This window comes from Triturus cristatus, chromosome 4_1 (genome assembly GCF_964204655.1).
Source record: "Triturus cristatus chromosome 4_1, aTriCri1.1, whole genome shotgun sequence".
Lineage (NCBI taxonomy): Eukaryota > Metazoa > Chordata > Amphibia > Caudata > Salamandridae > Triturus > Triturus cristatus.
Window position 1 is genome coordinate 351,904,150 of NC_140585.1, and position 27,934 is coordinate 351,932,083.

Consider the following 27,934-nt stretch of genomic DNA (forward strand, 5'->3'; position numbering starts at 1 on the left):
GCCACTTATATCTATAGCCACCTATTTCCTCAGTTATATGGAACATGAATAGGAGGTGTGGGTTGAAAGTCCGAACCCAGGGCCTCCGAAAGGCATGCAGCAACCCCCCTCCAAAACTGCGACAAGGACGTACACTGCCATATTGTGTGGAAGAAGTTGCCCTCAATCGCCCCACTTCGCAAGCATCTAGGGGACACAATCAGCCCCGCCTGCCACAGCTTATATCTGGTCAAGTACACCCGATGCAGGTACTTGAATTGGATCAGCTACAGGCGGGAAGCTACCGCTGCACCACGCGGAGATTAGAGCGCCTCCACCCAATCATTCTCGTCAAGGGGCCCTAGGTCTAGTTGCCAGATTTAGGAGTACGGTAGATCTTTGCGATTTCGTGATCCCCCAGATCGCCCATAAAGACTTTGGCCTCAATGGGGTTAAATTCAGGTATAGTATACAGCTGCACCAAATATGGGGAGAGGGCATGTCTCCGTTCTAAGTACTTGTAGAATTGTGTGCGGGGCATATTAAATTCGGTCTGTAGTTCTTGGAAAGATTTCAAGCAACCTCCACGTATAACTGCCCCTATTGTATCAATGCCAATGGCCTCCCAACCCCAAAAACCAGATAGCTGCATCACTTGGGATAGCTGACCATTGCGCCATTAGGGGGTTTCCCTCCTCAGTTTACCCCACCAGCCCATCCACGCAGCGCTCGTTTCCAGACCGCAAATACGGTCTTGGTCGCCGGCGGTAATGCCTTAAGCTGCAAGCTGGAATATAGGATCTGATGTAGCGCCGTGGCCCCCATTCACCAACGCTCCACTGCATATGCTGGTCTCTACGATCTCCATACCACTAGTCGTTAAGAACCAATATGTGTGAGGTTGAATGATAGGCCTGAACATCCGGAGTGGCAATAACACCACAGTAGGTAGATTGACAGCAAGAATCTCGTTTGACTGCCGGAACCAGGTGAGCCTTATGTAATAAGGGTGGTTCTGAAGCGGATAAAGCAGTCCGGGCAGGGACACCATTTTGAATATGGCACATCTGCCGAGTAATGAGTGCGGCATATAAGACCACACGCGAACCTGGCCCACTGTTTATGCCCACAGGGGAGCCAAATTCCTATCCCATGAAATAGATTGGGGTGTGGATAAAAACACCCCCAGATATTTAAAACCATCCCGAACTATGGTGAGACCAGGCGCCCATCCTATCTCTGCCGCGCAACGGCCACAGATCAGATTTGCTACTATTCATGTAGAGGCCAGAAGTCTCTCCGAATATCTGCATGACCCGAAGACGACGTGGGCCGGTCACCTCCGGTCAGGTGAGGCAGAACAGAACGTCATCCACGTATAACACGATATGGTCAGACACCTCTCTCGACCACTCAAAGCCCCGGATCTGGACATCGATACTCACCCATGCCACCAATGGTTCCATGGCCAAGGCAAACAAGTATGGAGATAGGGGACAGCCCTGACAAGTGCCCCATGCGATAGTAAAGGTGCCTGAGATGGAATCCACGATCCTAACAGATGCCGATAAGTCTGTGTATAGCATCCGTATGAGTTACCAGGCGAGGGCCAATATTTAAGCGACCGAGCAGGGTGAAAAGATAGACCCAACTAAGTACTCACTTATGGACAAAGGCTTTGTCCATATCAGCCAGAAGTAACCCCAAGTTGTCCACTGCCGCAATAGCATTATGCGTTCTACGAATATTGTGGCGTGGAGCCCGGCCGGGCATAAATCCCGATTGATCAGGATGTATAAGATCTGAAAGGTATGAAACAAAGCGATTGGCGATTACCTTGGCCAATAGTTTGGCTTCCACGTTTAGAAGCAAGATCGGGCGATAGGACGAATGAAGTCCCAGTGGGCGACCTGGTTTGAGGAAGACTACTATTTCGGCGTGCCTCCAGTCCCGCGGGAGGCAACTGTCTTCAGCTGCTGCATTAAGGGCCGCGAGGTATGGTGCGATTAACTAGGACTGGTTATATTTGAGAAATTCTCTGGGGAAACAGTTACGGCCCGGTGCCTTGCCCGAGTTCATACTAGCTAGGGCGGTCTGTATCTCATCTATCGACAGTGGGGCATCAAAGACGTAAAGTGTCGTGTCAGAGAGACTGTGGGGGAAGATAGTCAATGAACTTGTATATAATGTCAGCAGACGTCTCCCGGGAAGCATACAGGGTGGTAAAATATGAAGCAAAAAGAGTGGCTATTAGCTGTGGATCTGTAAGAATCATTCCCTCAGAGTCCTGTATCATTGGGAGTGCCAGGGGCTGCACTATTCGCTGACACAAGCGATGTAACATAGCACTCAACTTAACTCCCCACTGGTATATCCAGCTACGCGCCGCAAGCCAATAAAGCCGTGCCTCGTCCAGGAGCTCTCTAGCATATGTATGTTGAGCACTGAGCAGCTGTCTACGTGCAGAGAAACCCCCTCCACCCCCTCCCAAACCCTCGAATGCTACGTTCCAGGTCTATCAGTCTGGCCTCGGCCTGAATTAACGTCTCCCGAAATGGTCTACATTTCGCTGCACAAAAAGAGATGTCTATCCCTCTAAGTGTAGGCTTCATAGCCTCCCATAGTGTCATAGGGGAGGAAACCGTCCCGGCATTGAGTGAAAGACTTTCGGTAATGGATGTGTGGATCTGCAGCCGATAATGCTTATCCTGAAGGAGCCAGGGGAAGAGCCACCATCGGAACGAGGATAGCCTCGGACCCAAGTTCAGCTGAATAGATACAGGTGAGTGATCCCATAGACCTTGGGGCAATATCTCGGCGGATTTTAGTCAATGAACATGAATTTCTGACAAACAGATAATCGATGTGAGAAAATGACTTATGTACGCTGGAAAAATGTGTATTCAAGTGCAGTCGGGTGCGTAGCCCGCCAGTTGTCCATCCAGCCCATGCCCTGAATCATGGGCAGCAATTTAGATTCCCGCGTCGATGATTGCCTCCCACCGATACGCCATCTATCCAGTGCCGGACACATCACATCATTCCAATCACCTCCCAACACGTGAATCCCGACTGGATCTCGGTCCATATTGCTGTCAATCTCCATCAAATTCCATGCCGGGGGCATACATGCTACCAAGGACCAGAGGTTCCCCATACAGCGATCCGGAGACCACTTAATACCGCCCCTGGGGGTCAGCCATGACTTACTGTGGACAAAGGGAATGTTGCGATGAACAAGGATCGCTACACCTCGGGAGCCCCTGGTAAACCCGTAATGAAATATCTGTACAAATCCGAAGCGCGCTAGGTATGGTGTCTTGGTGCCCAATAGGTGGGTCTCCTGCAGTAGCAGGACATCCGCTCTTTATCGCTTTGCTTGTCACAGCACTGTCCCTGCTTAATTTTGTTTAGGAGACCACGGATATTCCAACTGATGATTTTTGAGGTCCTAGTCCCCTGGCATCCTCCGATTATGTGACACGCCTGACATGGGAATCCCACAGAAAAGTATGACCTATAGATGTAGTTGTCCTGTCTAAGACTATGCAGAAGCTAATTGAAATGGCAAAAACCCAAAGTAATCGCAACAAAAACTTCCAAAGAAAACCCAGACCCCTCCTCCCCCCACCCCAATACCTCAAACCTAGAAGTATATCGCTGCAGGCAGTGCGGCCAACCTCCAAACGGGGAATGGTAGCAACATGCAGCCAATGGATCCCCTGAAACAAACCCCTGCACATATTAGTGTCTTATAGCAGAGGGAAACTTGTACATAGTAGCCCAAGTGATAAGGACGTCCCAAGAGAAGTTCAGTTCGTAGCCATAGCAGACCAGAACAGGATTCAGGATGCAGTCTGTCCTCTGTCAGGCGCCAACGAAACTGGCTACGGGTCTTGGAGCACTTCTTGGAGTATGAGTGGCGACGCTGTTTTTCAACCGCCCCCAGAGAATTAGGTCCACAGTCCCCGGAGGAAGGATCGGAGTCAAATGTACAGGGGTGTGTGGCTTGGGCCTGATGGTCTCGTAGGTCCAGCGAAACACCTCTTCCAGTGTTTCAAAGAAGTGCGTTCTTGACTGGTAGATCACTCTAAGGTGGGCAGGGAAGAGCAGAAAGTATTGAATCTTAAGATCGCGAAAACGTGCCTTCGCCTCTGTGAACGATTGCCTACACTGCTGTATCAGTCTAGTGTAATCCGGAAAGATCAGGATACGTTGGAAGTCGAATACCAGCTAATCTTTAAGGTGAGCCTGTCACAATATGGTGTCCTGATCTTTATAGTTGAGGAGTCATAGGATTATCGGCCAGAGACGTGCACCAGGTGGCGGCCTCTGCATCAGAGCCCGATGTGCGCGCTCTATTATAAAGCAGGGAGAGACCGCGTCTGGGGGAGACAGTCCAGCAACCATCTGGTCAGAAAGTCTTCGATGTGGTTGCCCTCGCAGCCCTCGGGAAATCTGATGAAATGGAGATTGTTGCGGCGAGCCTGCCCTTCTGCATCTTCCACTCTTGTTGCCAGGCCTTTCGTCAGTGTCTCGAGTGTGTGAACTTTCTTTTGAGGGCCGGTCACTGTCTTCAACAGTGGAGATCCGGGACTCCATCTCTGTGATCCACTGTACGGCGTTCCCAAGGTCCTGCCGAAGCAGCTTGATGTTGGAGCAAACGGCCCCGATCTTGGCCTCAAGAGTCTCCCGGGATTGTGTGATTGCTGCTAATAGCGCCACATTGTTGGGTATAGCTGTGTTAGTATCGCCTTGGCCTGGCCCCTGCGACACCGCCCCAGTAAACTTATCGATTGTACTTTGTTTGGACACCATTCCGGCAGATTTATCTTTGGCCATGCTGTGAGGATATATACGTCTCAGTTCTCCTGAATCCGAGCCCAGCAAGCTCAGTCTCCACGATACAGTCCAAAGCGAATCGCTGCCACTCCACAACTCCTATAGCTGAATAAAGCGGCTGGGGAAGGGGGCCGCCACGTCCACAAGCCGCACTGAAACTTATCCGGCCGCTTCCGTGAGCTGGGCACCGCCACCCTCCCCTAGCGGGTACCACCCCACTCGCACAAACCCCCCCCGTTTCTGGCGAATATTGGCCCAAGAGTTCAGGGGGAACAATGGCTGAATGAGACCAGGCCCCTCGTGACACTCCTCCTGGGGTGGTAGTAGTAGTCCAGCAGCCGCCCTGGTCAGCTCCCCAATTCACAGGGACAGAGAAGCTGCAACAGAGGTCCAAAACCCCCGTCCAAGGCTCGCGCTGGCAAATGGTAAGGTGGGGCCCGGTATCCCACCCCCTCCTCGATCTCCTGCAGGAGGGGGGTCGGCCCGTCAAGCAGACTATGTAGGGCAAAGCCCCCACCGTTCTATCCTCTAATTAGCATGGAGCCATGCAGGGGTGAGCCCCAATCCTCGATCACTGCCATCAAGAATATAGGTGGGGCCTCCCGCCGCGGCAGCAACTCTGGGGCACAGCACTGCCAAGATCCAGGGCCTGAGGCAACACAGCAAGTAAGGCCTCTCGGCCCGACCAGGCCGCCGGAGCGCAGAATCAGCCGGCAAGTGGCAGAGACACAGCCTCACACCCCCCCATTCCTCCACCGCAGATTGGCAAAGGAAGGCCGTCCAGCAGGAGAGGGGGGGGGGGTTCTAATTACATGCAGCCGACCGCACTGTCTTTGACCCAGAGGACACTGGGGTCCGCAATCCTCAGGCCCGCCGTGGCTCGAGTTTGCCACTGAGACTTCCATGGCAGCAGAGATCAGATGCACATAGGCGGGGGCCCCAAATCACCGCCGCAGGCCCTCCTACCTGCAAAAACGCAGCTCCGCATGCAGCACCGTGTGTCCCAACGAACAGCGCTCGAGGCTCCGCTCACCGGCCCCTCAATGCAGGAAGTGGCCAGGCCCACTCATGAAGGCCGCACACCTCCGGTTCCTGCAGCGCCCGCCACGGACCTTGCAGCGAGTGTCGGTAAGGTGCTATGAAGTTCCTCAAGCGCATAGTTTGATAGTGGTAAAGATATTTCAGGATAATTGAAGGATTTTGAGTGGGCTACAGGGAGCTCGGCTACGGCGCGTCCTCCATTTTAGACTGCCAAGCCACGCCCCTATCTGAGATCTTTGGTGTTTCGGTGCTCACCCACACTTTCTCTACTCTCCAGTCAATTGAGACTGACCGTGGTTCCTAGAATCAGGAAATCCTGCCAAGGAGGCGGAGCTTTTTCTGATCTTGGACTGAGACTTTGGAACAATCTGCCTTGAACATTAAAAGAATGCAATTCTTTGCCGGTGTTCAGGAAACTCTTGAACACCTGGTTGTTACCTTCATTAAACTCCTCTTAAAATTAGCTCCGGGAAAACTTTTTGGGTCGAGTCTGAGTCAGCGCGCATGCGCTGCTCAGCGAGACTGCTGTAGTGAAGTATGGAAGAGGAGCCCCTCCCACTCTCCACCCATATTTGTCAGTGGCTTGTGTCAGTGTCCTCCCTAAAGGCTGGCGTCTGACTCGTACAGAGGCTTGTTAGTCCCTCCTTACTACCACCTTGTCTTCATCTGTAACCTCCCATGGCGACTGGACACTTTACTTCGGTTGTTGCACGGTACTGTTCTTAAGTGTGTAAGCACTATTTTTTTTATTGAGTTTCTCTTGCTGCAGGCACGACGTGCTTTACTTACGTTCAGCGTGCCATGCCCGCTTTCTCTTTGGAAGCAGCGGGGACAATGGCGGACGCTTCTTTGAAATGCAATAGGTCTAACATTTAAATGCGGGACCTATTGCATTGCAAATATATTTTTTCTTGCTGATGGGCAGGAGTGAAGGAAAGGGAGGAGTTTTCTGTTCACACGTGCACTGCAAATTGACACTCAGACAGCTCAATGGACAATTGAGGGATTGCAGCCAGTATTCCAAGTAACCGTGAACAGGGCAGTCTGAAGCCAGAGCCCTCGCCGCCTCTCCAGAATGCCTGTGATTTTTATTTATTTTTTACCCATGAAAGTCGCCAACACTACTTATACTTTTTTAAAAGGTAGTTGGAAACTGCGAGCTGAACTTTTATCGCACGTTATTACTGAGTGTGCGCGAGAGTCAAAATGTACCTACGTGTTTGTTTTATTACTGGAGTGGTTTATTTCCCCTGATACATTGTGTTTTAATAATTGCAGGGTGAGACTGTGCTAACCAGTTTAGGAATGGTAGGGATGGAATTTTGTGATGTCTACTACTATTTTTTGTTATATGATTTTAGGGTACCTATTATTTATGGATTGCATGACTTCTCTCCCTCCACCCCCATTTATTTATTGACAATGTTAATTTCTTCTTATTGACGAGAGCGTCGCACTTCTAGACTCGGAAATGTAAGGTACGTCGGCCTGTTTGGCTCGTTTCCAAATATCACCGTTTTCCCCCACTTTATTTTCAGGTAACGCAGTATTTCTCTAAGCTTACGTTGTTTCATCTGCCATACATACTCCGACTTTCATTTTAGTGGCGTACAGGCAGCTTGAGTCTCGCGGCGCTATATGGGGATTCCCCAATGTAAAGATTGTTCTGAAGTATACTCAAGTCAAGATGCACCAAGCCATGTTTGCGCTGCTTGCATTGCATAGTTGAGCTTGGGTACTTACTAACCCTGCCCTAGCTGGTATGGTAAGTGGCGCAACGCAGATTAGTTTCATTTTTAGGGGTGCGTGTTTGCTCTTATCTGGCAGGGCCGTTTTGGCTCTTTATCCCACCGAGGTTACAGTCCCAGTTTCAGCGAATTTTAGTTACATGTAAACGACAAACCCTCAGTAGTTGCACAGATACAACCATATTTTCTTTAATAATGTGTTTTTTTCCAAACGGCCTTTTTCACCATTCATTGTATGACTTCACGCGAAATCATGGAACCCCGTTTCATATGTTGAAATAAAAGGTATACGTGTTTCTAGTGACAGATGGTTAGTGTAGTACTGAATACATGTTTTAATATATCGTTATATCCCCGCAGGGGATGCTCGTTACAGAACGAACTGCAGAAAAGGAAAGCAACGTTACAATTTAAAGAAAAACATACATTGAGGTTAAAAAACACAAATTGGAAATACAGTTGGAAGGGGGTTGGTTGGCTTAAAGTTTCTTTGCCCTGGTTAATTTGGCCTGCCTCGCCACCACCCCCACTCGGAGATTATTGGATTAAACAAGCTGGAACGAAGTGAAAAGTTATCAAGGAAACTCTGTATGGGGTGGGGGAGGAGAAACAGTGTAAATAAACAGTCACTCTTCTTAAATGCTTCTTGGGTTGGGAAATATGACGCAGCACAAGGCTTGTTTGAGCCTCCCGCCCCCTCTGACGCAAGAATATCACCGTATCTCAAAGTAGCAGACGTAAAAATGAAAAATGAAATCCTGCATATAAAAAGAAATAATGCACACTATTAGCAAAGCTTTAACATATGATCTGAGATGCATAGAAAGAAGAATAGGTCTTGTCTCCTTTTAGTCACTGGTGTTTAACATATTTGCCAGATGCAGGGGTTGACTGCCTCCCTCTATGACCAATTTCAGCAGGAAGGAGGCGTGTGTTCCAGCAACAGCCGGAGAGCCAGGAACACTTAAAACAATATTTCATGTTTTTTTTTTCTTCCTTCCAAGGAAACAAAACTTCTCCCCAGACCTCTCCAAAAATCTGAAACCAATGCATTTACAATGGAAACTCAAATATACAATTGTTTTCAGAGGTCAAGGACTATTGATTCCTTATTACACAGTTGTAACTACAGATTTTAGGTCGAGCCTGGGCAGCGCATGGGCTGGTGCAAGGCATGCAGTAGTGGAGTTTGGCTTCGAAGCTTCACCCACTCTCCGCCCATATTTTTGATTGGCTTGTGTCATTGTCCTTCGTAAACGCTGGCTTCCGAGTCGTTAGTAGGCTTGTTCGTCCCTCCTTGGTACCGCATGTCTGCATTTGTTACCTCCCATAACGACTGGACCTTTTACTGGTGTTGTTACATGGTCTGCAATACAATTTGGTGAGCACTATTTTCTTTAATGCTGTTACCCTATTTCACCCACGACACCCCAGGCTTCGACTACTATATTTATTTGAATTACTATGCGATCCGCTTTAACTGCGGTATTGCTTTTGTTTTTCTGCAAAATCCTTGTCTGCTTGGTTGCCCCTATTCTTTGTACTGATTTATTACTCCCTCAAATGTAATTGCTGGTTGTCGCTGCATATTGCTGACATGTCGCCCCTCAAATGTAATTGCAGGTTCTCGCTGCATATTGCCGACATGTCGCCCCTCAAATGTAATTGCTGGTTTTCTCTGCATATTGCAGACATGTCCCACCTCTGATTATTGTATATACCCTGTTTATGCCCGAATGTAGTCACTTCCTTCTATCCCTATCCATGTTTATTGCCTATGTCAACCATGTATACAACGTATTATTCCTGCAAAGCGCTCTGATACTCTAAGGGTTCACGTTCACGCTCTATAAAACCATAAATAAATAAAACTATAGCGGCCGCGCCTGTTCAATTTTTTTCATCTTAGGCACGGTCCGCTTTCAGTTTAGTGGACGAGCTTATTTAATTATTTATTTTACAGACTGCCACTTTCACATTAGCAGGCGTGCCTATTTTATTAATCATTAGCACGGGCCGCTTTCTCTTCAGCAGCCGCGCTGTAGAAAGTTTCTAAACTATCTTGTTTTGCTATTGTGTAAAAGCGCACCATAGGCGCTTTCATCTTAATATTGTCTGTGCCCCTTAGTTTCGACACTGCTCACTGTAAGCTGAATATGGTGAGCAACGTCTGAAGAAAGGGGTGCAGCCAACATTAAAGTGCTCACGCATTTGCGAGAGTTTGAGCTATTGGCATTAAACATAACAATGCATTTTATATTTGTGTTGGGTTTAAAGCACAAATAAAAGGCATTGTCATTTACAATGCCAATTGCTTAAAAGTCAGCAAAAGCGAGACCTATTGCAATGAAAATGCTTGTTTATGTAGTCATGCGCTTTACAAAAACACACATGACAATAATAATTACATTTGGGGGTGGTATAGTGAAACCCTGATAAAAGATGTATAAGATAACAACAGTAGAAAACAAATTCCCTGGCCCTGTACGAAAAAGGTTAGGGTGTTTCTAGCATTTATTGGGTATTACCAAACGTTTATTCCACAATTTTTCCACTTTTCAGTTCCACTTACTTCCTTTTGGAATAAATATGTACCCAACCAAGTCTCTTGTACACAACCACATGACCAAGCATTTTGAGCTGCAAGGGAAACCCTTCAGAGTGATCTGGCCTTTCCTGGCTCTGGCTTCTTTCTTTCATTTGTGCTACAAACCTACTTAGAAAGCTCCTCAGACATTAGATGGCTTGACTACTATTGAAAAGGAATGCCTAGCTATCAAATGGGATATAGAAACCCTTTGGCACTATTTGCTGGGCAGGCCCTTTCATGTAATTACAGACCATGCTGTACTACAAAGGTTGCTTTGCCAAAAGGATAGTGATCCTTGTGTGTTAAGGTGGCTCAGTGAATTACAATCCTTGTGTTTCAGTGGGTCATCGCCCTGCCTCTCTTCAGTCCAATGAGGACAATCTGTCTCGAGCACCTATACATTCACTGAATGTGAGGGCATAGGTGAAAGGGCTTTATATGTGATAATATAGGGAGAAAGGGTGGGGGGGGGGGATACACAGGATCTGGTGAACTGGGTTCCCTAAAACGATTGGTTCCCTCTTCTAACGAAAGAAACAACTGATTGAGACGTCTCAGAACCCTTGATATCCTTCAGACTGTCAGCCCAAAACTCCAACTTTTGGAAAACCAACAAGCTGGTGTTAGGGAGAACAAATGGTATCTCCAAAGAACACTAAACCAAGAGCCTGGTGACCTGGAGAGACAGGCTAACAGGCTCCAATGTGCTACCAATGCCTGAACTGATGCAATGGAGCAGACACCCAATCCAACAGGTCGAGTCTATGTTACTCGCACTGTAGGTCCAGAAGCAACTCTTAGGATGTGAGGGAGCCAACTCTACAGACCTCCAGAGAGGTAGGGAAAATGCACCAGTACAGAGAACCAAGAATACAGACACGAAGGTCCAGTAAAGGCACTTTTTGTAGAATGTTACCATTTTAGCAGATTATTCAGGCTATGTGTTATGTTTTATACTTTGTTATTGTAATCCTTGATTAATACAATAACTTTCAATCACTACTGTTACAGTAAAAGCACCTGGCAGAACAGAAAATATGGCACAAAGTATGGTAAATTAAAAGCCTTGGGTGTGTTGAGGGTTTAAGCATACTATCCCTCACAAAAGGAGGACAGATCCAGCAGGACTCCTGATGGGCCACATAAGCCTCCCTTCACTTGGGCTGGCTCGGCCGGTGCAGCGCAGCGCAGCGCAGCAGTGCGGCAGACTCACAATCACCGCCGCTCTGCACATGGTGGACAGCTCGACCTCTGGTCAACTAAACGAGCTCCCAAAACCAGGAGTATTAACCAAAGCAATTTCAAAATGCAGCTTTCACAGCCCCTACGTAATGTACTATTGAAATGGTATTTTACTTCTAGGACATAAAAGCCTGGACACATGATCAGCGACTGACCTGACAGGCATCTTTGCCCCCAGCAAGAAAGCCAGCACAAAACATCCTCTTTGTCAGCTGCATACCATTATGCTTGGAAAAATACATTTTGTGGCATATATTCCAGTCCATCACAGGTAACTGTAGCTGCTGAAGTCGACATACTGAGCTGTCACCTAATGGACGAAAGCAAAGGTATTATTCATCAATAAATTCACAATTAGTAGGCCTTAAATCCTTATGCATTCTGGACTAAATAGATACAATATGACAGCCTTCAATTTATAGACTGCGCACATCACTGGTCCCAGTCCCCCAACAAGCGAATCCAATGTTAAAACAATAGACAAAGACTTCAAATGTTTTATATGCTTTAAAATTCAGCCTGATGAAATGGTTGCATCTCAGTTTACCTGTTACTGCCACATGTGAGCGTCAAGTGCACCACATTCTGTAGACTGTTCTCACATCCAGGCTCCTGGTTATTTAAGGACTGCCTGGTAATGGGGCAGACCGGAAGCTGCATTCCTATCTTGCTCAATAAGATATAAATACGAGAAAATGCATGCAACACATTTCCCACAATCCCATACCCTGTCTGATCTGAGTTTTATCTTCTAACGAGAACTCAACGCATTTAAATGGTAGTACTACATGGCGGACACAGGCACCTGAATTACAGCGATGATAGGCAATTACTGAAAAGGCGAATGGTCCAGTGGTGATGTGCATATTTACATGCATCAAAACTGCATATTCAGCAACTTAATACCCATAAAACAATTAGTTACATGTAAAACAAATAATTATATTCTTTTTAAACAAGCCCTGAGAAATAGCCATACCTTCTGTAGACAAATTTCAGTATGCAACCTATATATTCAATATAATAGAATATGACCCCAAAATGACAAAACTCCAATAAGGGAGAAAAATAACACCAAAAAAAGCTCTAAGCGCCAACGATAGTCATAGAAATCGTAGACCGAGCCAGACGGCTGCAGAGTGTGGGTTAGATACACCAAGCCTACTCATTCTGGTCAAAGAATTTACATTCTGACTTGAGGCCTGATAACGATCTTGACGGATGGAATACTCAGTCACAAATGTGACGGATATCCCATCAGCCTTATTACAAGTTCCATAAGATATAATGGATTTGCAATTTGGCGGACGGGATAGCCATCATATTTGTGACGGAGTAACCCTGTCCGCCAAGATCATAATCAAGGCCCTCAGTATTTTTTTTATGGAGCATGAAGCTGTATCCTAGGAAGGAGCTTTAGAATCAGGCATTTGCCACAAGGTCCTGCTGACAGATCTGTAGGTCTTGAAAGTCCAAACTATAGAGCATTTCTGGAACAACTTCCTCTGGGTCACCAAGGCTCCCAGAATCTCAGGACAGCACTTAGGGCCAGGAATCACTCCAGAGGCCAACATCAAGGCCCAGTCTAGGACCATATCTTTCTGGTCTACTAGTCACTTCAGGAAATGTCTCTAGCTTGTTGTGGCCACATATCCACATAACCCTTCAAGCTCACTTCTATGTCTTGTGTATATAAGGAAGCAATTCTAGACCTTCAGGGCTTCTCTCATGTTACAGCAAGCAGGGTCCAGTCCTCTTCTGATCTTCTACTCTTCTAAAAGTCCAGAAAGTGTTTAGGAGGGTTCCTTGAGGTGCCACATTTGTGGTTGGCACTAGCCAGTGGGTGACCTCTGGACACCCCGTAACCAAAGAGGGAAATGCTCCCAGATATAACCCAACCCACTTTTCCAGCCGTTAGTTTCCCTACTGCAAACAATCCCACAGTGCTCCTCACTCCTAAAATCCAAGATGGGGAACCTCTTCTTCCTTGTGCAGAGCTCTTGTGGTCACCCAGAGGTACAACTAGGGAAACGAGCAGTCCTTTCTCACCTATGTGCACTCCAAAAGAGTTCTGGGGGCAGCTTCCCTCCAACTGGGTTTGTTGCCAGCCTGGCTGCTGGGGGACAAAGTGTTGACCTCTCCAGGTCTAACCTTACATTTAACTGTGAAAGGGCAGGCACCTTTACAATTCAATGAAGTTCCTTTGTCCAACCGAACAAGTCGTCTTGCAAGGAAAAGAAAAACATCTGCCCACACTCGGGCTATGCTGTGGAAATAGTTTTTCCACCTCACAAAGTTGATGTACAGGATGGGTAGCTGCTTGAGAGCTAAAGCAAATTAGACTCTAGGAGCCTCAAGCAGGGAAAAGGTATCTTTCTAAAAGTTACTCTTCCTAATTAATAAAAATCTAACTTTCTCAATTAACCCGAACCGCCGCGGTGCGGGTGTTTCCGTGAGCGGACGGGGCCGCGTCGGCCAACGGACGTGCGCAGCACTACAGAGGTAGTGCTCGCGACGGCCGTTGGCTGACTCACGCAGCGGAAAGGTTAATTGGAGTGTTAACATATATGAAAAAAAGTATTTGAATGTCTTTTGTAGCAGTGTCCTGTTAAAAGTTACAGATTAATTACATTCTACAGATTAAGGATTAAATGTTATAATCTATACTTTGACTTTTTAGGATTCAACCAGAGCCCTACCAGTTAAAATAGCTTTTGGGGCCTAGTCACTGGAAGAATATGCCCATTTTATTTTTGCTCATGTTCCTCTTTTATATATCGGGCACCCTAACTTTTGGGTAAAAAGATAGACTCATGGTTGACATCATTTAAAAGCAAGGGTTCTTGCCTGTTAAAAAGGGTTATCTTGACTGGCCTGTACTGCCTGCAGATTTTAGGTTGCTGGATTCCGACAACGTAGTGTATGCCTGAAACCATGTTTTCCATCAGTGTAGTGGATGGCAATATCAGTGCTGTAGTCTATGTGTGACATTTAAGTTTCTATGCCATAGGTGTATTTCTGCACCATAAACTAGAGCTTTAAAGGGTGAGCACAAGCACTCCCCTCCTGGTTAGTAGGAGTAAATGCAAAAAGCCAGTAAAATAGATATGGCAAAAATTGGAATGGGGTTGAGTGGGGAACTACAGTTATCCATAGCCAATACTGCTGCAATCTACCCAGTTGTTTTAGCACAATTTCTGTAGTGTGATTTAAATGGACTAATTTTCAAATTGTGGATCTAGAGTTTGCCAGATTCAGAACATTTACCAAAAGCAGAGTATGTCCTTCTGCCACCTTTAAAGTGCATGGATATGTTAAATAGCGCAGATGAGACAACCACATTTTTGCAGATATCCCACAACCAACAAACTAAATCAGACCCCTGAATCCTCATTTTACAGGAAAAACATTGATTTTTATCCATCATCATTTTAAGGAAGACAGCATGCAATTAACCAACAGTGGCAAATCCACCCAAAAAAAGCAAAAAGCCTAATATAGAGCAATGTTTGTACTGACATGCTACCATCGTCACGAATTTGAAGCCTTGTCCAGTTTCCCCACTTGTAAGAGATTATTAAAGCAACCACAATCAACTTTGTTGAACGCTGGCTAAAAAATGTCAACCAAGCCAACATAAAAGTTTCCATCAATATATTACTTTCAGGTGATGTACTAGCAGTAACATTAGGGTGAATATTTGGCTATGAGACCAGGCCATTTATATGATACTCTACAATGAGGATTTGATAGGGAAACGTTTTCAATAATTTCTGGTCAGGCATGAATGTATTTGTCCTGATAAATTTGTTGGTGCATGGTATAGGGATTAGTAAGAAAGCTTATCCATATATTTTCAGCCATCTTTGGAACCTGCCTGTGGATTACTAACAACATTCCCTGGTGTTGCAACAGACCAAAAAGTCAGATTTTTTTTTGCATCAGGGCTATATTTCTTATTGACAAATGATTGCTTATTTTCCATAGAAGCTCTTAAAGCTTTAAACATTTTGAAAACGATCAGCATTCAATACTGAGATAATCAATTTGTGACTCCAGCCTCCCTCACAAAAAAATGTTAGCCTTGCAGGCATATTACTTTCCCACATTTAACACTACCAGAGCAATGGCTATCAACCAATTCTTCAAAATATTTCACAATGCACAAGTTCTACCAATACAAAAAAAAAAGCATGTATTTGGAAAATGTTTCCCTCTGGGATTGGCCAATATTTTCATCAGGTATATCTAACTACCTTGCTTTAAAGTCTGATCCTAAGAGGAAGTGTGCATTTCTGCATCCACTCCTATATCCATGTCTCCAAGTTGTCAATTATTTGAACTTACTGGGATTCAAATGAATGTTAATAACTACTATTTCTCCTTCTGCAGCTCAGAACCCATAGAGAAATAGCCACCATAGCAAATCTGACATTCTATGTAAGGACTGGAGTGGATGTTAGGATTGAAAAGGCAGCCCCACCCCGGAATCATTCCCCTCATGTCTGGGTTGTTTTGCACCATTGCCTGGACATCATTGCCTGCTAGGCCAAGGTCCACTCTGATGATTCATAATCAAACCCATTTGTTCCATCGAAGCCATCAGGGCCATCTACTAGGAAGGTATTATCCTTACTCTCTAGGTCAGGGTTCTTCAAACTGCGGAGCCTCAAGTGATCCTGGGGGGGGTGGCATGCTCTGGCCAAACGAAGAATTATGCTGATAGCAGTGGGTTTTTTTAAGCGGTGGGGAAAAATTAGTGGTGGTAAGCTGCTCTTTAATGCGCACTAGCTTCATTTGTCATTTATATCCCAGCTTGGAAAAATGGTAAAAGAATTTAACAATTTAACTGCAATGTTTAAATATATGTCTTGTGTTTTAATAATTCAAGACATATTTAAACATTGCCAGTTTGATAGGATTGATAAAAATCTGAGGGGGCCCCAATGATTTTTGTTTCTTTACTGGGGAGGTGAAGCATACAATCAATCAGTACAATCAATCAGTTCATTTGTAGAGCGCGCTACATACCCGTGAGGGTCTCAAGGGCGCTGGGAGGGGGGAGGGGGGGCTGCTACTGATCGAAGAGCCAGGTCTCATGTTTGAAGACCACTGCTCTAGGGTGACAGTGGGGCTGTCTTCTGGGTTAGAGAAGATCTACTGGATGAGACCCATTCTGACCCATTCTGTTCAGGAATGCCTTCCTGAGACTCGAAGGTAACCACTAAGGTTGTGCTTTTTGGTTTCTCCAGACAAAGTCTGCACTAGGGCCCCTGAAGTTCTGAAGGGCTAATGGAGCCTGGTTCTTTTCCCACCGGAAGGGCATTGCTCTGGAGAAATTATTTCATTCCCATGTGCTTTAGGGGGACATTTACAGAGCTTTGAACGGAGTTGCTTATAGTCTCTGAAAAGGCATTCCCAATTGCGAAGAAACATTGCTTCTCAGGGTCTCTTGACCCTGTCATGGAGTTCAGGACAGACTCGAGTCCTGTGCACTCTGGTACAAATGGCACTGGAGGACTTAGGCACCCTTCACCATAATGTTACAGAAAGGGTAATCGCCCACTTGGTTCCAGGCTCAAGTCCTGCTGGGGTGTTCGGAAAGCCATTAGGCCAACAAGCACAAAGGGGGCGAGTTTCCCTTGTGGCACACTCCGCTTAGGTCTCCTCCTAGGCTCTTAGCAATGAATTGCTGATTGAATGAGGCTTCATTATAAAACAAATTTAAAAAAAAAGAATGCTTCCAAATAGCAGAACAACCACTGAACAATTAGTAGAACCCCAAAGACAAAAGTCCTTAGGAGAAAGTACTTCAATTGCTGTTGGGCAGCAAGGAAAGAAATGCTGCTCGATTGGTACAGCTCTTACAAGTTCAAGAATATCTAATCAAAAATGAAACTATTATTTCCCTAATTTATTATTTTTTCTTTTTGGAAATAATTACAACATATACGTCAGAAGACTTGAGTTTGTGAAGCATGGGCAATCTTTAAGGCAAAAGGCAGAAACCAATATCTATTCAAGAAGATCTACAACCCTAAATATTCACCTACCATTTGGACCCACATTTATTGTGTATTGTTAAAATTGGGTTAATGGTTGAGGGGGTTGGAAGCTCCACTCAGGCACCAACCACAATCCTTGTCAGGGTAACCTACAAATGTCACTAAATTAACCTGCACATATCCCTCTGGCAGCTTGGCACAAAGCAGTAAAGTTTACCTTAGAGGCAATGTGTAATGTATTGATGCCAAACAGAAATGCCATCTCGTCTGTTTCAGCCCAGCGAGGACTTTTATATTTATATTTGTTTAAACCAAATAATCGGCTGCAATTCAGTTCTTCTGTGTCTACCCAGCACCAAAACATGATTATCGTGCCAACATTCTTTTATCATACGTAATCAACTTGTGTTATACCTGTGTTTTTCAGCACACATGATTTTCAGCACATCCCTTGACTCAGGTTTTCATGCGCCGTTCTTTTTACATCACATCCCTTGCATTTACACAGGTGTAGCCAGTGACACTTTTTGCATCGTCATGGGTGAACGTGCACGTTAGAGGCACGTTTACCGGCGCATATAAACAGTTTCCCTTCTCTCGCCTCAGTACTGCATCGGACTGAGAGCTGGAGAGATGTCTTTTCACCAGATCATGGTAAGTGCTAAGCCTCTAGCCTTGACCCTCCTTTAATCATTTAAACAGACACCCTTTTAAAACCCCTTCATTGTTACAGTAAAATTACTCGACTGGCTTTAAAGGATTTAATCACCTGGCAACCCTCCCAGACTTTCATGACTCGTGTCACTCTGGAGGTATGTGTATTTAACCCTTGAGCGTGTAGCCTTGAAATAGATTACTCGACCTTTGAACACCAGATATAATCTTTTGTCCAGGGAGCACTCTGAATCCCTTTTTAATTCTCTTGAGGCACATTTTTTGTCCATACACAGAGCCTTTAAATGCACTGCATGTCTTTTCTACTCGAACCAAGTCCGATTTAGTCGTCTGAGCTTCATCTCAACTAACAGCTTTTTGAAGCTATTTCACCTTTACTGCATTTAAATAATCTAGCGCACACACTGTGTTTATTAACCTTGGCTTTCTTGATAAGGCCAGTTTCTGAAACTACCACACATTTTTTATATTATCCTTTAGGTCAATTCATACCGACCTTCGTTAATTAGAAGCCCTATTCATGCGCAGTGATTGATTTTTGCGCAGGGTAAGCATTAATTACTTACTTAACACTTATTTAACTACTTGTTATGACAAGTACACACCCTTAAAGAAGTTCCTTTCTACCCCATAGGCTACATTTCTACCCCTTCGTCCCGAGGAAGAACCGCCGTGACGCTTTTTAAATTTTGCGCCCAACATAGGGTCGAAACGTCGACGTACACTACGAGTCCACACAACGTCTCAGTTCCAAAACCAATTCATACATGAACAGGATGCGTATGTGATCAGGCATATGGACTCAATCATCAAAAATTACTTCTACCCAATCGTGTTTGTTATATTAAGTGTATTAAGTGTATCGTTTGTATTCGCCTTTACATGTCACTTCTTCACATTTGTCAATTGTATTTTTGTAGCCCTAATTATTCATTATTCTTTCTTAAAAATATTGATTCAAAAGTATTGCTTGGGTGTTGGTCATTCCTTTTCCTAAATCACGGATACATGTTACATGGAATGCATTTATATTGTGAACATCCCAAAGCAATTGTAATTCCCCGACAGAACCATTGTATCCATATAATACATATACCCAGGTTTGGAGGGACACAGGGTTACCCCATTATTTTGTATTAATGTATTTATGCAGCACACAAATAGTAACAAAGTAAAAACTCCACAAGAAAAATCCCAAACAAATTTAGAAAATTAGAGTAGATGTTAATAAATAAAATGATGCCAGAACAACAAATATTCAATCAGTAGAACAAAAATATTCAATTTCAAAGCTTTAAGGGAATAGTGCATAAAGGCCACGCACGTTCATCTGGCTGTGCTAGACCGGGGAAGTCCAAGGTCAGGCCAATCAAAATGGAATGTGGGTTGGATACAGGGACCAAGTAGTCAGTGGCGGCCGCTTTGCTATGGTGGAGAAGAATCGCTCCCCCTGCCATCAGCCTCAAAAGTTGAAAAAATAAAACTATAATAAAATAGGTTTATTATCGTTTTCTTTTTCAACTTTTAAGTGCCAAGTCTTGGGGGGCATGGGTCCTGTGCTTGCTATGCCACTGGATTCAGGCTAGCCTGGCTGATGAGGGGTGATACCCCCATATTGGTCCCAGGAGGCTTGGTTCCAGTCCAAGGAGGATCTGGCTGGGCAGTTCTTGCTGGACTGTTACCATAGGAAGCAGGGTCAATTCTGATTTGCATATGGCTGGGTCCTAACTGGAAGGACGTGGTGAGCAAAAAATGATGGATTTAATCCGGATCTGGGACTGGGGGTGAGTGTTTGATATGTTCACCATTCCGTCCATCATCTGTTACTTTTGCACTTTTAGTAAGTTGGTATTTACTTTTCATAACCATTTGTGCCTGTAGCCTGTGTGCTGGGTCACAGGACTGATTAGAGTGGCACTTGGCCTTTGTGTATTCATTCCAGACAGTGAGACAAAGGGGGACTGGGTGTTGGCAGAGGGGCCATACTGTAGGATGGATGGGGAAAGCCATTCTCTGGACCACTTACATTTGAAAGAAGTTACCTCAGCACACCCCAAAAAACTGCACACCATTTGTTACCCTAGTCTTGGAGCCTAGTCAGACAGGAAGGAAATTCCAGAAACACCTGGGGGAGAGAGGACCCTAGAAGTTTCAACCACTTCAAAGCTGGGATTTGGTATAAAAACAGGGCCCTCAGACCCACTCTTCAGTTCATTCATGGACTTGTAGAGGACACTCAGAAGGCCTGCCTTGTACTTCAAAGGACTGTCTGCTGCGTGAGGCTTGCTTTGTACTTCAGGGGATGGCACTGCTGCTCCCAGTGGACTGCCCTGCTGTTTGAGGACTGCTTTGCTGCTAGAACCCAGGAATACCACAGTGACTACAAGGGCTAGTTGGCTGGCCTCCTGTTCCGTGCTAAAGGGATCCAAAAAGCTCCAACAATTGTAATCCTGTACCTGGACTCTGCCTGAAGTGAGTCCTACCCTCTAATTGATGCCTAGCCAGTTCTGAACACCTGGATGTGGTGCCAAAGGTGCCTAAACAGTCAAACCCCAAACTTGGTACTTAAATAATTTTCAGACACAAAGTGCTCTGAGAACCAACAGGAGATCGGGACCTACCAACTCTTCAATCCACCCAAGATGCATCACCTGTCGGCCTTAATTAGCGGTAGCTCCAGCTACTCCTTCTCCACACTAGCAAACCCTGTTCAGCAGCTCCTTGCAGACTGGGCATCAGACATTGTGCAGCCCTCATTGGCTACATCCTGCAGCTTTGTCCCCCTGGAGATTTTCGACCACTAAAAAAAGTTACAAATTCTGAACACTGAAATCTTCACTGCAACTTCACTCAGTGGCTCCCTGACTACAACGCATCCTCAGACACCGTTGGATGCCTTGCACTGTTGAACTTTACATTCTCAGATATTTTTTTGCCACAATTTCTTATTCTAAGTCCAAGGGTAAGCTGAGACTGGGCACTATACACCTCATATGTCCAAACTGCGCTCTATCTCGGTCAGCCATATCTTCAGTTTGTCCCGGTCTCGTGCAACTAGATGTCCACAGTTGGCATTTATCTGTTAGGCCCTATTTTCTACTAATACCTTTACAAATTAATTATTCCAGTTTTACTGGCTGGTTTTTGTTGTTTTGATGTCACATTTATTAACAATTTCACGATTTTTCTAAATTGGTGTGACTGTTTTTTTGTTGTTTTTACTTTATGATGGTTTATGGTCTGCATAAATACTTAACACAGTGCCTCCAGATAAACCCTGACCACTTCTGTGTCAAGTTATCAGAGGGTTAAGCACAGGTTAATTTAGTGACTTTTGTTGTTTACCCAGACAAGGATTGCGGTCGTTGCTTAATCAAAAACCCAATTTCCAACAATACGAGACGATATATGGAACAGAAGCTAGATAATTTATCATGATACTAATGTAAGGTCACAAGATGAATAATATAAAAATACTTTACAAACAAGGTACAAGGTTATTAGCGAAAATGCTTTGCACATTTTAAAAGCATAAAATGAATAGGTATTGATCTCAGGAGGGGAGGGACATTTGTATTGAACTGTCAGGGAGAAGAAATAAGAATAAATGCAAAGAAGCAAAATGGTTCCTGGTTCATAATGTGATATCAGTTCAATGAAGACAAACAGTTGCAAATTCAAGGTCAACATTTACTTTATTTCCTAGGAAGATATGGTAAGACATTTAAAGAAGAATTGCAGGATGTTTGGTTTCCACAGATGTTAATACCGATGGATACTGTTATTAAATTGCCAAGACAGTTGGTTGTCACAGTTCAGAATTTTGAACTAGGTATGCCATGTGTAAATTTAATGTGAATAAATTGCAGTTGGGGCAAGGGTAGAAAGACTATGGCAGCTTAATGATAACACTAGATCTTGTGAGACAGTAATAGTGAGTAATAGGATTCAGGAAGAAATTTTAGGAGGTACAATTGGTAACTTGGATGTATTCACTGAATTATTCATCTCATTCTTTTAAAACACAAGTTAGTAATGTTCCTTTTGCTGTGAGACAGGAAGCTGAAGAACAGCAATTGATTGGAGGATGCAAGTGTAACAGAAGGATTAACCACCCATTGGTGGTTGCCCAACAGGCACAGGAATAAGTTCCCTTTAACCAGAGCAGCGGTGACTGTTGGTCAGGTTTGGAGGGTGTGGAGGGGGGGTTAAGGGCTACAGTGCTATAGACTTGTTCTGCATACCACCCAATATTGCTACACAGACTATAGGCCTTTTCCAGCATTTATTATTCCTTTTACATGCCTCACTTCAAATTGATCCCTCTGGCTTAGCCTCAGCAGTATTCCAAAGATCCACAGATCAACACATGTTTTACTGCTAGGCGGTGCAAAGCATTTCCACGATAATATCTTGTTAACAGGAGTAAACTAGAATGATTATGAAGCATTTTATATATAACCAAGGAAAAGGAACTAATAGTAAAATATAATTAACTGCAATATCACTTTCGATTTAATAATATTTGAGGCCTGCTTCCAAAAAACAATATCTAGAGTGCAATATCTCAACTCCCACGATATTGTCTAGGTAAATGTGGATTTATTATTCTTTGATATACATCTGGGAAAGTTGAATATGTATATCATGGAAGTGGAGCCAAGAGGAGGACATCTGTACTTATCTATATATCCTTACTTTGGTAATATGATAGTAGTCAATATCCTACATCCATCTATTAAACTCATGCTCATGTAATCATCCACGCTTCTGACATTACTGATACCATCACAGAACACAACCTAAAAACATTCTTCATCTCAAACCTGGATCGCAACAATATCTACATATGCTAAATGTATAAACATAGGCAGGGTACAGCATTCAACACAAACCACATCCAAGTCAGGTAGAGGGGCTAGCCATCATCCACAAGTCCTGCCAGACTTTCACCATCAACAACCAAAGGCCACTCAAGTGATTTGAGATTCTCACCTACCACCTTTCACTTTCAGCACAAACAATAGCCTCTTTCACTCTGATCCACAGATTTCTCTGGATTCAACAAGAACTTTGCAGAAGAAACCTTCGACCTCAACAGCTGTACCTCCATTCAGCACACCAATGCCGCATTCCTTAGAGTTTACCTGCCTGCTGATACCAGCAAAAAGAATGGAGGAATCCCTAGACCTACTTCTCGATGTCATCTAGACATTGAGTTGCACAACTAAGCTACCAGTTTCATCCTTATCTCATTGAGTAGTACATCACCTAAAGCACCAGTTACATCCTTGACCTCATCCTGATGGCATCACCTCAAACTATGCAAGAATTTTGTTACATGGTGGGATATGTTCAAGGGACAAGGTATGTTATGGCAGATGTCACCTAGGTCTGTGTAGAATGGCAGAATGACAAATGAATAGCTCTGTACTGTAGCAATTATTCAGATGGGTGTTCATGTACCCCAGAAAGGTAGAATTGCTGTGTAGAAGATGAAGCATTGGGAAAGGGTGGTCATGGGTTATCGAAGTGTTACCTAATAGGAAATTGCTACTTAAGTTTGAGACTGTTGAGGAGGTGCGCAATGAACAGTCAAGTGAGAATGATTTTGTGTTGAGGCAGCAGCGTGCTTTTTCCTCAAGGTCTTTGAGAACTAGGTAAATGTATATGGGTCTTTTGGGAATATGCATGAACAACAAGAGAGTAATTGAGGTTTGTTTGTTGGGTGTCGCCATGTGTGTTGAAAAATTAGAGGTAATGTGTGCTATGTCTAAGTCAGAGAGGTCTTAGAAGACGATCTACTATTGTTTCCATTAGCATAGCCCAACTTGCTCCAGTGAAAGATAGATTAACCTGATGACATAATTAACACTATGGATTTGCTAGTGCTAACTGACTACTTTAATAAGAGGCCAAAGGTAGTATCGGTGGATAACATTAACACTTGTATATTTCTTGGCAATTCATTTTTAGGAGTGAGTGGATGGTAAAAGGACTAGTGAGTGCCAACAGCATTCAGCCGACTTTAAAATATAGATTGTAATGGCCTGCTAGACTGATTGAATATATTTCATAAGGAAATATTCATTTAGTCCGGACAGGGAGGAGTAGGAAGTGTGAAGTCAGGAACATGGATTGTATCATGTAATGAATAGTCAGACCCCCCCCCCTTATTCAGGGAGATGGGAGGACAAAAGTCATGGGAAAGGCAGTGGCCACTGGGTCTTCACCATGAGGTTTGAGGTAGTCGTCACTGGTGTCCTGACGCCTGTCCTACTGTGGCTCTGCAAACTGAGCAAAGTACAGCATCTTCCAAACTTGACTTATGGTAGTGAGGGTGAGCAGTCACAAGCTTTTAATGGAAGTAGGGTACTAAATACTACACATTTCAATGAACATATACAGGTCAGCGACAGTGGATGCCATTTCATGTAGGTATTCTACCCATCCCACCTCCTCTGCTACTGCTTAGGTGATATCCCTAGGTTTTAGGGTCCCTTCCATCCAACTTTAAGGCCAATCAGAAGCAGCCTGAATCTGGTTCAAGTGCAGTTTTGGTTTCCCACATTTCAAAAATGAACTCCATCTTCAGCTTACCACTTTTCAAGTTATGAGAGTTCATGGGTCCTTTCCACTGCCACCACACACCCAGAACACTCTCCAGAGCACTCTAAAGAGCTGTGGAGAAATGGTGAGTCCTAACTAGAGTTTGTCAGAGCCAGGAACAAGCCAAATTTAGCAACATGTCTGCCCAGCCTTGGATATAGAGGTTGTGGTGCTGGGTTCTGTATGAATGTAGCATCAGTAATCTTAATGGTGCGGCTGCAGTCCTGAAGGGTTGTAGTACTGACCAACCCAAAAGGAAAGTGCACTCCAATGGGGTCCTCAGCAATAGACCGATGCAGCCCTGATTGTGCCTTCTGTGGTCACACAATTGCAGCTTTAACCAAGGTCTTAGGCACTCAGTGCTGCGATTCCCCACAAGAAACTGAAGTGAGTTGAGGCTAGGGACACTGGCAGAAGTGTTCCTTGTGCAGTCTGCTTCTTCCTGGGTGCCCCACCGCCACCAGGGACACACCGACCTTCACTCTTTCCCGGACAGTTGCTCTTCCTGCAGGGTTAGGCAGGCTCCTTCCCTCTTCAGCCCACGTATAGAACTGGAAGCATTTGCAAAAAACTCAGAGCATGCAAAGTGAATGAAAAGATAGGACTGTTATACTTTGACCTCTGAGCGATAGAAGACTGTCTGATGCTGGCAAGTAGTCTGAGAGTGGGTCTGTGGGCATAGGTGTAAAAACTTGGCAGAGGAGTTTAGAAGTGGTTGGGGGAATGAGTACGGTCTGTGAAGGATGGCAGAAAGGGTTTGATAAACTCAGGTGGCTGAAGTCAGGAAAATGGTTAATGGCTATGAAAGGGGTCAACGGGCTAGGCAATCAGCAACGTGGCGCTCACAATCATAAGAAGGCGCCCATGAGTAGAAGAGGGGGTGATGGAGGTTCCAGATAGCCCAAAGATGGATTCTGTGTGGACTTCTCCCCCCCCCCCCAATCTTTGCACTGACATTCCATTCCATGTGCATACATGTACAGTGGGTATGCAGCAAGTGCGTAGTAGTGAGACTTATTTTGTGGTGAATGTCCAAGTGCATGGACCAGTGGGATGCATTTTGCACAGTGTGATGGAGAGCAGATACAGCTTCCCTACACAGTGGGCGTGTATTGACAATGCCTGTGGATGGAGGGTGGAGACCCAGAACTGAAGTGAGGAGGAATGGAGAAAAAGGTACCCAAAGAAATTCTGCGACTCCTTTTTAGTAAAGGACTATTCAATAGTTCTGTAGATCACAAGAAGAGCGGTAACAATGTTTATTTAGTGTCGTATTTTACAATATTAGTAAAGTCACTGAATAAAAATTGGAAGTTCTTCTTTGTGTTTGATGCGTATATTTCCCTCTCAAGTTTACTGAGAAAATTCATTAATATTCGAAAGACATTCATTTCAATTATAATCCCAATCCTTGTCTTGTGGCTTCTCGATGGAATACTTCCTCTGATGGGCTCGTTGAAGGAAGGACTTTATACAATCTACTCTATTTTGAGTAAAACTTGGCTGTAAGGGATAGAAAAAATAATGCACCACCAATCACCCTAGCAGGAAGCTCTCAGCATGTGGGACCATTTGTTTTTCCCCCTCTGAGAGTTTATGAAAAACAATGTTTTTGAAAAGTTTGCTGGCCATCCATTTATGGACGACAGTACTGGCCTTCAAACGTTTTGTGCATAGACAGGTACTGCTATGACAACAGGCCAGCGGACAACTCTCTAAATTTGGCAGGCAGCGGTCCCTCAGGATGGAGGAGACGTTGCCCTCCGCCATCCTAAATCAGTAAACTCAGTCCTGAAAACTCTAAATCCAGCCCATAGCTTTTCTTCTCCCTTCTGTTATGAGATTGAAATGAAGCCTCTCAATTATACGGTGTTGGTCACTACATAAGGGGCAATATGCAATTATTTCTATTTTCATAAAATCCCTCTAAATATTAAATGGCTTTATCTCACTGGGATACAATATTTTCACTTCTGTTTTTTTGCTTTCACAATTCATTGTTTACAGGTGTTTTATAGACTAGTTTAATTGAACTGCACCAGAATTAAATCCAGAATGCACTTATGTGCTGCACATAAAGGTGTTAAGATACCATGAAACCTTTTGGTAATCCTTAAGGTGTCCCTGGTACATTTCCATGGCTTCGTGAGTAACAGCGAATACATAGCTTTCAACTAATCTTCAGCATTAGTCACCTCTGCAGGTAAGCATAAAGGAGCAGGAGTATTTGTGGGGCACGGGACATCTCCATAAAGGGCCTCCCAAATAGCTAGCTTTTGGTCCATGGTGTAATGGAGTGGCATTCTGTGTCATGTCTGTCAAAATAACTTTCAAACATTCAAACGTTTGGGACCTATAAGTTAGCATCTGCATCTAAGTCAATATAAGCAAAATCACAATAGTTTGGGGGGCGTGGCTAGCAGCCAGCGAGAATGGCGGCTGCCTAAGTGTGCTTCGGACCCCCGCATGCAATCCTGTCCTATCCTGTGCCATCCAAGTTCCCCCAGAAGCGGTGATTATGCAGAGCTAAGTTTCCTACCCGACGTGCAGGCAACTCCAACCGATTTTGGGCCGGAGGTCGCGATCCTGCACCCTTCCCGGAGATTGATCCGGAGCAGTAATGGTGGTGTTTTAAGGTCCGGAGTAGAGTAACAACGAGAGGCGGTGATGGCAGCTGCGCCGTCTGGGTCCTGCGGTGTTCGCGGGGCTCCATTGGTGCCTCGTACTGGTGAAAAAGACTCGGCAGCAGCGTGGGTGACGGCCATGCGCTGGACATCAGAGGCCGGGAGGTTAGAGTCCTGCGCTCCCACTTGAGGTCCCGGCTCTGGGGCCTATGTGAAGTGGACTGCCCCTGGCCTGCAGTCGCTCGGCGCCGGAAGGAGAGACACCGCGACCACTGTGAGTCCCTTTGGTCTGATTGATGCGGCGTGAGACGGGGCTGTGCGGTATTGTGCACGGACCAAGCGTGCCTACGGAGGCGGGGGCACCCGCAGCTGTGGACTTCAGGCCTATTGTGAGGAGGGCCGTGTGCTATATACTGGGGGCCCCGGCCTGAAGTACTGCGGGGGTCTGAGCGGTCGACCTCTAGCTGGGGGTGCAGGCGTCACATGAACTGGAAAGGAGGATTTGCCTGAAACAGATGCCTACTCAGTTGATGCCATCAGTGCCTCGTGAGTGACCTGCGCCCCACACACCATACACGG

At 45.0% G+C, this 27,934-nt stretch overlaps 1 protein-coding gene across 3 annotated transcripts in view; it reads right to left on the reverse strand.

The window, feature by feature from the left end:
• OVCH1 (ovochymase 1) overlaps positions 1-27,934 on the reverse strand; it is a 1,142,331-nt gene that overhangs the window by 383,503 nt on the left and 730,894 nt on the right. For all 3 annotated transcript variants that reach the window (XM_085652349.1, XM_085652348.1, XM_085652347.1), the window contains exon 19: positions 11,598-11,752. In XM_085652349.1, coding sequence (XP_085508475.1) covers positions 11,598-11,752 — 155 coding nt within the window. The remainder of the gene's footprint in view (positions 1-11,597; positions 11,753-27,934) is intronic.